This window comes from Myodes glareolus, chromosome 9, assembly GCF_982192425.1.
Source record: "Myodes glareolus chromosome 9, mMyoGla1.1, whole genome shotgun sequence".
Taxonomy (NCBI): domain Eukaryota; kingdom Metazoa; phylum Chordata; class Mammalia; order Rodentia; family Cricetidae; genus Myodes; species Myodes glareolus.
Genome location: NC_142034.1, coordinates 39032457 through 39041801, shown reverse-complemented (window position 1 = coordinate 39041801; position 9345 = coordinate 39032457). Strand labels below are relative to the sequence as shown.

The 9345-nt window shown below is 44.6% G+C and overlaps 1 protein-coding gene across 1 annotated transcript; it reads left to right on the top strand.

The window, feature by feature from the left end:
- Positions 1-1539: 1539 nt before the first annotated feature.
- On the top strand, positions 1540-3614 carry LOC148120828 (C-C motif chemokine 4-like). Its single transcript, XM_087909535.1, has 3 exons — positions 1540-1894; positions 2592-2706; positions 3248-3614. The coding sequence occupies exons 1-3, from the start codon at positions 1819-1821 to the stop codon at positions 3333-3335; spliced, it is 279 nt and encodes a 92-aa protein (XP_087765661.1). The 5' UTR covers positions 1540-1818; the 3' UTR covers positions 3336-3614.
- Positions 3615-9345: the final 5731 nt, after the last annotated feature.

The following is a 9345-nucleotide window of genomic DNA, read 5'->3' as shown; positions in this document are numbered from 1 at the left end:
ACTTTTGACCCCCAATGCTCAATTGACTCCCTAACAGTCCTATCCTCACACTGTCTGGAGGAGAGGCCAAGCTATCCACATGGACATATCCTGTTTCCTCCATGGATCCTGAATCTCTCCCAAGACTCTCCTGCCCTCTGGTCCCCTGTAGACAGTCATAACACCCAAGTACCCACTTTCTGAGAGTTAACAACCACTGGAAGAAAGGACCAGCTTGGAGTCAGACTGTGGATGGGCTCTGTCCCACACTACTTGTTTAAGGGAGTCCTCCACATACCCCGTTTTTTCTGTAATATGAAGGCAATGTGATACAGTCTGAGACACACTCCAATTCTAGCCTTCAAGAATAACCTTCGCCTTTTCTGAGGATGTTCTTCTTACAATGGGATCCATAGAACATTCACCATTCATATCTGCCATCCTCCTGTGCCCCAGAGCAGATGGCTCCGCAGCACCTCAGTGAAGCAAAGATGAACACGCTGTCTGATGTAGGCAGAGGCTCCTCCTTAACCTCACAAGTTTCAGCCTTCTTCAGAACTCTATCTTCACACGAAAGATAGCCTTCATCCTCAGACTCCCTGATGCCCTGTTACTACCTCTCATGCCCACCATATTTTCCACCTCATGGGACGGTCGTTTCTGACACTACCCAGGCATCAACAGGCTAGGTCTCCTTGAGGGAATAGTGAGATGGTATTTCAGGGTCTCTGTCCTGACAAACAGCAGATGAGGAGGATATCGCCTGAATTGTAATGTCACGGAAAATGAAGTCCATGCAGACCAAGAGGCCAAGACACAAACCCTTGATGTGTGACCACGAAGCTACTTGAACCCTGAAAGGTCCTGAGAAAGACCAGCTTGTGTGCTGTCAGTGAACACAGAAGACACGACCAGGGAGTTAAGGACAAGGCTGAGGACAGAAAGAACGGCAGAGACAGGTAAATGAGGAACAATGAGGTAGGAGAGACTTGTACTTTGTGAAATGACCACAAACGACCTCAGGATACTGCTCTGCCCCTTCCAACTTTTAGCTTGAAAGCACCGAGGAGGTCTGGCTCCTTCTTTGATTATGTTCTGTCTCTGAGAGGAGCCTGCTGCACTGTGAGGACTGGGACAAGCAGGTGAGTCGGGGTAATTGAGCTAAAGGTGAACAAGACTGGGTCCATCGTCCAGTTTTCCTCATTTGCCCTACTTTGAGTCTGAATTTCCCCCCTGCCTTGGTAGGCTGGATCTCCTACACAGGTTCCCAGAGACTATGAACATGAGGCATTTCCTAGGGACTGGCTAAAAAAAATCAACCATATGCTTAGGTGGGCTACTCACTCTGTCGGTAGGATATATGCATCACTAAGTATCAATCCTTATTTGTGTACTAGAACATTCTTTGTCTGGGTTTCCCAAACTTGTTTGTTTTTCTGCCTCGCTAGCAAGTGTGAACACTGCATCCTTCCTCTGGGGTTCTCTCTCTCATACACCCATCTCAGTCACCATCTTTGGTGTACCACTTCCCCCTCCAGCGTGCACCCCACTTCTCTGCTCCAGCTCCCTCCTTTCTCGTCCGTGATGTCACTGCTGGGAGAAGGCAATCAGGGAGGAACTCCTCACTTTCGGCCAACTTCAGTTTCCTTCTAAATGCCATGACATCATCTTTATTTAGGAAATTCCATTTTCCTCCCTACACCCCCAACCTCTGTCCCAAGCCCCAGAGTCCCTATGAAGAGGAGTTCCCAACTCAGACCAGCACAACACTCAGCCAGCTTCTGAAGCTTCTGTGCTCTGCAGTCTCAGCTCTGTACAAACCCCTCCTGCAGCAACACCATGAAGCTCTGTGTGTATACCCTCTCTCTCCTCCTGTTTGCAGCTGCCTTCTGCGCTCCAGTGCTCTCAGCACCAAGTAAGTCCATTCTTCCATTGCTGCTTTGAGACCCAGTGGGTTCAGTTTTACAGCTGGGGTCAACTCAACAGTGGGGTTTGGGCAGGAGGCCAAAGGGAGCTGGGAGGATTCCAGAGTCTACCATTAAACGTAGAGACTACCAAACATAACTACTTAATCTCCTGTTTTCTTAAGATTTAGCAGTTGAGCTGGGTGGTGGTTGTACTTGTCTTTAATCCCAGAACTCGGTGGGCAGAGGCGGGTGGATCTCTGTGAGTTCAAGGTCAGCCCAGTCTACAAGAGCTAGTTCTAGGACAGGCTCCAAAGCTACAGAGAAACCCTGTCTGGAAAATTTTTTTTTAAGAAATAAATAAATAAAAAGAATTAAGGAGCCAATAAGGGAAAATGGTGGGCTGGAAGCCAGGTATTGAATTGACTTTCTCTCTGGTTTAAGCTTGTCTGTCTCTTTTCCTTGATTTCCCCACCTGTACCATGAAGGAAATGGGAGATGTTCTGAGACTCACTCCAGTTTCAATCTTCTAGAATTTTTTTTCTCTTCTTCGAGGATGATCTCTTTGGAGTAAAAGTCCCACTCTGGGTGGATGACCATGCATTCAGGGCACCATGTTTCCGGTTCTAGTAATAGTGATGCTCAGTGAAGATCTAGAATGACTAGCACCAGGCACAGGTTTGACCTTGTCCTTGCTTTCTCTTCCAGTGGGCTCTGACCCTCCCACTTCCTGCTGCTTTTCTTACACCTCTTCGATTCTCCCTCGCAAATTTGTGACAGACTACTATGAGACCAGCAGCCTTTGCTCCAAGCCAGCTGTGGTGTAAGTATATACTGGGGTGAGGGCAAGACTCAAAAAGGGCCAGACACACATGAAAGGACTGTCGACCAGAAGGGATTCAGTTCTAAGGGTCTAAGCTGTTCCAGAGAACAGTGAGGTCATGAGGTCACTTTTTGAGTTCTGATAATTGCTGGATGGTCATTGAAATGGGGGCAGGGGTCACTCTTGTGGAGGAAGATAATATCCAGAGGCCATGAAACCAGAAGCAAATAAAAAACTATGCATACTATACGTAGAAAGGTATTTTCAAGGAGCATTGAAAAATTGGACTACCTAGTCATATTGATCCTAAAATCCATCGTTTCCTGATATAGGGAACCCCTGGGATCACAACTACACACCCAGGGCTCATAGTTACAGGGAGTCTCGACGTGTCAGGGTTATGCAGGAAGGATCCCATCTACCGTGGCTGCCCATGGAAGCAAAGCTCAAACAGAGTGAGATGCCTACCACAGGCAGGGACAGTGGTAGATGTCCTCTAAGGTCCCATGGGATTCTCATCTGCCCTCTTCTTCTTCTCCAGATTCCTGACCAGAAGAGGCAAGCAAGTCTGTGCTGACCCCAGCCTGCCCTGGGTCAGTGAGTACGTGAATGACTTGGAGATGAACTGAGCTGCAGGAGGAGCCACGTCAGCGAGGGGGGCCCTTGAGCCCTGACACCTTCCGTGGAGAAGTGCCCTGCTCCTTCCACTAAGAATTCCTGCCCCACTTCTTAATTCAGATCTTCACAGAGACTGTTATTTTATTTGTTATTACTATTTATATTTAGTTGAAGGACATGTGTCTCCCATGGAGATGGTTTACCATTGCTGTTTCTCTGCTATTGTGGATATGATCGTGTAATTGATTTCATGCATCTTCACAATAAATCTTTTTTTTCTATTTTTTAAATTTTTTTTATTAATTTATAAAAGTTTCCACTTCCACCCCTCCTCCCAATACCCTCCCATTTCCCCCACTCCCTCTCCATCCCTAAGAGCAGTCAGGGTTTCCTGCCCTGTGGGAAGTTCAAGTTCCTCCCCCCTCCCTCCAGGTCTAGGAAGGTAAGCATCCAAACTGTCTAGGATCCCAAAAATCCAGAACATGCAGAAGAAACAAGTCCCAGTGCCATTATCAATGACTTCTCAGACAGTCCCCGTGCCAGCCACATTCAGAGAATCCGGCCACATTCAGAGAATCCGTTTTGATCACGTGCTCATTCAGTCCCAGTCCAGCTGGCCTTGGTGAACTCTCATTAGATCAGTCCCCTTGTATCAGTGGGTGGACGCACTCCTCACAGTCCTGCCTTTCTTGTTCATGTTCTCCCTCCTTCTGCTCCTCATTTGGACCGTGGGGGCTCAGTCCAGTGCTCCAATGGGGGTCTCTGTCTCAATCTCATTCGTCATCGGGTGAAGGTTCCTTCTGATCCTGACTTCCTTGCTCACGTTCTCCCTCCTTCTGCTTCTCATTTAGACCTAGGGAGTTAAGTCCAGTGTTTCAATGTGGGTCTCTGTCTCTATCTCCATCCATCACCAGATGAAGGTTCTATGGTGATATGCAAAATATTCATCAGTACAGTTATGGGTCAAGGCCAGTTCAGGCACCCTCTCCTCTGCTGTCCAGGGAACAATCTGGGGATCGCTCCTTGGACCTGGGTACCCCTCTACATTTTACACCGGTCAGATTAGCTAAACTCAAAAACACCAATGATAGCCTATGCTGGAGAGGATGTGGAGTGAGGGGAACACTCATCCATTGTTGGTGGGAATGCAAACTTGTGCAGCCACTGTGGAAATCAGTGTGGCGGTTTCTCAGGAAACTGGGAGTCAACCTACCTCAGGACCCAGCAATTCCACTCTTGGGAATATACCCAAGAGATGCCCTATCATACCACAAAAACATTTGTTCAACTATGTTCATAGCAGCACTATTTGTAATAGCCAGAAAATGGAAACAACCTAGGTGCCGCTCAATAGAAGAATGATTAAAGAAGGTGTGGAACATATATACATTAGAGTTTTACTCAGCGGTAAAAGACACTGACATCTTGAATTTTGCATGCAAATGGATGGAAATAGAAAATGCTTTACTGAGCTAGGTAACCCAGTCCCAAAAGAGGAATATAGTATATACTCACTCATAAGTGGATTCTAGCCATAATTAAAGGTCTTTGCGCCTATTATTCGTGATCCTAGAGAAGCTAAATATGAAGGTGAACCTGTAGAAAATCATATAGTTTTCCTCCTGGATATTGGAAGTAGACAAGAGTGCCAGGCAACATTGGGTGATCAGGGGCGGGAGTGGATGGAAGGGGAGAGGGTTGGAGAGAAGGGAGTAGGAGAGGATTGGGGAAAGCTTGGGGGATTGTGATGGGGGAGGGAGGAAGGATGGATATGGAAGCAGGGAAGTATATATCTCAACTAAGGGAGCCATTTTAGGGTTTACTTTTTTTTTTCTTTTTTTCTTCTTCTTTTTTTCCATTTTAGGGTTTACAAGAAAACAATAAATCTTTTTTAAAATATCGTTTGTGAGTTTAAATTGATTTTCGTTTGGGCTGAAACTGCCTGGTGTTCTTAGTGATAAACTCCAGTTTGCCAAAGCAGTGAGAATGAGTAAATACTGAGATTTTAACGTATCTCCTTGACTACATGGACTCAATGCATTCTCTCAATGCTTCTAATGAGCCAAACTCAATGAGGAGACACAGCTATGACAGGAAGTGGCTAGTGGCCCAAATGACCTCAAGTGCTGTCTGTGTGACCGAGACCACATCAGATCCTCCCCGGGCCCATAAGATAATGCATGTGGCCTATCTCTAGAACCCATCTGCATGGAAGAAGTGACATGTATTTTGAGAAGAGTTTTGGTATAGTCATGCTTCCTTGTGCACAGGGGATTTTGTTTTACACCAGAAAACTTTTTTTTTCTAAAGTGTACTATAATTTGCCCAAAAAAGTGCCCTATATCAGACTCTAGAAGGTTGATCCAACATGGGCTATTGAGTCACGTTGAACTAGTTTTCCCTCCTTCCTCATTCAGATTGACACTCCGCTGGTCTCCATACATGGTGTTGTACCATTTCCACCTCTCCCCCTCTCTAACTTTCCTCTGTGGCTCCCTATTCCCTCTCAAATTCATGACCTCCTCTTCTCTACTCCCTTCTGTTACCTAATGAGTCCATCTCACATTACTCTTACATATACGTGTTTGGGGCAGATCATTCAGATTTGGATAACTCATAGGAAATTCACCTCCGGAGAAAGCTGATTGTCTCTCTTGTGACAACCATTGCCTGCCTGTAGTTTTTCACCAAGGGAGGGGGGCTGTGAAATTTCCTCATTGACCTTGGCCTAGGGCCTGGTGCCTGCAGAGGCAATGTCCTCGTCCTCTGCTCTCACAGTCTTTAAAGCACACAGGCTGTTTCCAGTCCTCCTGGTGTAAGCTAATGCTGGTAGCAAGATGCAAAAAGAAAAGGCAAAACCAAAGGCAATGGTGGATTTACCAGGGATAGGGCATCCAAGTTTCTTCCCATTTACTATCAATTCTAAAGAAAAGCATTATAATCGCTAGTTTCGTTAGAAACTACATCCCAGAAAACCAGGAGTGGGAAACATGCCTGCAATCCCAGCACTCTCAAGCTGGAGGCATCAGAACCAGAAGTTCATGGTCATCCTCAGCTACATCATTGGCTTGAGGCTAACCATGGGCATGTGAGACCCTGTCTCCCAAAACAATACACCGTGAATGTGTCCAGTCATCAGGACCTTCCTAACAGTCCATGCTCTTTATCTATTTACTGTTTCTGCTAGAAACCATCAGTCATCCACCCACCCCATCACTCTCTCTCTTCTTAGGAAGTCACCTTCGTACCTACGATTTAGTTCTGAGAGCTGGAAGAGGAAGTTAAAGCTGCCATGTCAGCCACTTTCAGCACGAGACACTATATATTTTCAGCATAACAACACCTACTGCAGTGGGTCCTCAGTCATCCATGTAAAGTTTTGTTTTAAATTTGAATGATGCCATGATGATTTTAAACAAATTCAGACCTTGTCTTACTGGTAGAGTTGGATAACAAATCCTAGGATATGTTGAGTCTATCAGGTTGGGTTTTCTGACCAAGTCATAATTTAGTTCTTTTGAATGAAGGCAATTGATGGAATATATAATCTCAGTGGCTATAGGGTTGTAAGACTTTTTATATCAATCCCCAACCAGGAAATAATGTTTATCACGTGTTCTCACTTGGGTTAGAAAATGACAGGCTTATATGCCTAATAATAGTTTCACTGACACATTGAATGAGTCACGGAAGGGTTGAGTTAGAAGAGTCTTCGAAATGATGTAGGTGACACTGGTGATTCCAGGAAAAATGGCTTGCTTTGGTTCACATATAGAACTGGTCAGCAATACACTTCACTGTCAGCAATATTTTCCACTGCATGTTCCACAAAGTGAAACAGCCTGAAACATAGTGAAATTTAACACATTTTTGGTAAATGAATAAATCCCATATTGGATAAAATGTATTACACTTGAAAACTTATCTAGAGCTGAATACTTATGGGAAGAGAAGTATAAAAAAAAAGACCCTAGTGACAAGATCTTTTCTTCTCTAGGAAAAACACCATGATCAATTAGTGACCAAAATAGATAGTAGCCAGTAGGAAACACAATGGACCCCTCCTTGGTTTCGAGGGGCTTAATCTATGTCCTAGATTCCCCATTCACTCAGCCTTCTCACAGCCCCGCGACAGCTCAGTATCCTACTTATGAGTCCAGGGAGTCTGGGAGGCCAATTCCTCTTCTTTGTCCTTACCTCCAACTACTCTGATCACCTCTTCTCACTTCTCACACTTCCCATGATCCACCTCTGTCCATTGATTTCTTTCTAGTTTTCACACCATGGTTCCACTTCCCTGGGTATCAGTCTCTGCTCTTGTTTGGCAGCAGTGGCCCCATGATTGGGCTGATTGATAATAACACCCTTGTTAGGTCTACCTCTGCTTTCCATAGGTTGCAGTAGTCATGGACCCATCACCCATGAAGGCAGAAACAGCATCCTGGAGTCAGGCTTCCTTCTCACATCCAGGACAGGCAAGGTTTCAATGATGCCATCCCTTCATTATGTGGTGAGTCCTTCATTTCCTGCCTGAGTTCTTGCCATTTTCTCTGGTGTGTGTGTGTGTGTGTGTGTGTGTGTGTGTGTGTGTGTGTGTGTGTGTTCATCCAATCAGATTTTATATCTTGATATGAGATGCCATTCACCCCCTGAATCAAGTATCATCTGTCCTCCAAATACATCTTGTCTTTTGCAACATCTAAGTCAGAGGCCAGGAAGTTACAGTCACTTTCACTCTTTTCTCTGCTCCCACAACTTCCAACTTCCTACATCTATTTAGCCACCTACTTTAGTCTACACTGGAAATTGAACCTGGTGTGGGGATATGCTGGAGAGATGACTCAATGTTGTGGGAGATCCTTCAGCTAATAGCCTTGAAGATATCGGTCCACTTTGGGCATGATTTCATGTACTCTAAATGCAGATGTAAAGCGTATGTGGGTCTCTTGGCTGCTGATTTCAGTTCCAGATTCTAGCACAAGCAGAGAACTGCAGATAACTACTCTTTCTATGAGTTTACCCCTAGATAAATAAACCTCTGTTATACTTCATTCCAGGCTAACAAGAAATTCTTTTGTAGTCCAACAAAAGGTTTCCCAACATGGTGTAACTACATCCACATAAAATCTGAGAGAGCTTGGGAAGGAGTTCTAGACCCAAAAGAACAGAACTAAGCACAGCTTCTTGATAGCCACATTTTTTCTATAGACTCTGTTGGCAGCAAGCAGAGACATGGCTCCTTTAAAAGAAGTCTTCCTGACTCAGTGTTAGTGGCAAAAAATGCATGACATCTTTAAGATCAAGATTCCTGGTTCATGCTGGCAGCATAAACTCTGGGTCTTTTGGGAGGTCCTGCACTTAAGTGGGGTTTGTAAGCTTCATGCCACCAGTTGCTTAATGGCAGCATAGACCCTCTGTGTCCCTGGAGCTATGACGGTGAGCATGTCTTACAGAGGTGGGGAACATCCCTCTGCTATGTTGGACAGGGTGGAAGAAACAGGCAGGGCTGAGGAGTTTGTCCTAGCTACGTTCACTTATCATTTAAAAAAAATAACAAAACACTCTAGGTCAGAAAAATGATTTCAGGTGTGCAATAAAGACAGATTCAGATGAAAAAGACCTCTGAATGGGTCACAGTGTTGGATAAATGTATGTAGCCTTGGGAAAGAGAATAAAAAAGAGTATAGACAGTTATGAAAAGAAATGTGTTTGAAAAATAATAGAAGATTATTGACAGTCTTAGATTAAAGAAGGAAAGAAAAAAGCCATATAAAGGAAGAAAACACAAAGAGAATATGGATTATGCATATTATTGTGCTTTCTTTGAATTTTTTGACTTCAGAGAGACAACTGATTCTGGGTGCTGCTACGCTAAACATATATATATTAGAGGTATCTTGACTTCAAAATTTGGGTCTAAGACTATGTGGTTTTGGAAAAGAGCTTCTGTTTTTGTTTCCACAGAAGATGAGAATCCTTGGATTCCTTCCAGGCTAAAGTGAATTAATAGAACAAGACCCC

What these genes read in the sequence shown, in the direction of transcription:
- LOC148120828 (XM_087909535.1), top strand. Translation starts at nt 1,819, where the DNA reads ATGAAGCTCTGTGTGTATACCCTCTCTCTCCTCCTGTTTGCAGCTGCC. An exon ending in TCCAGTGCTCTCAGCACCAA is followed by an intron (nt 1,895 to 2,591) that starts GTAAGTCCATTC and finishes TTTCTCTTCCAG; the next exon opens with TGGGCTCTGACCCTCCCACT. An exon ending in TGCTCCAAGCCAGCTGTGGT is followed by an intron (nt 2,707 to 3,247) that starts GTAAGTATATAC and finishes CTTCTTCTCCAG; the next exon opens with ATTCCTGACCAGAAGAGGCA.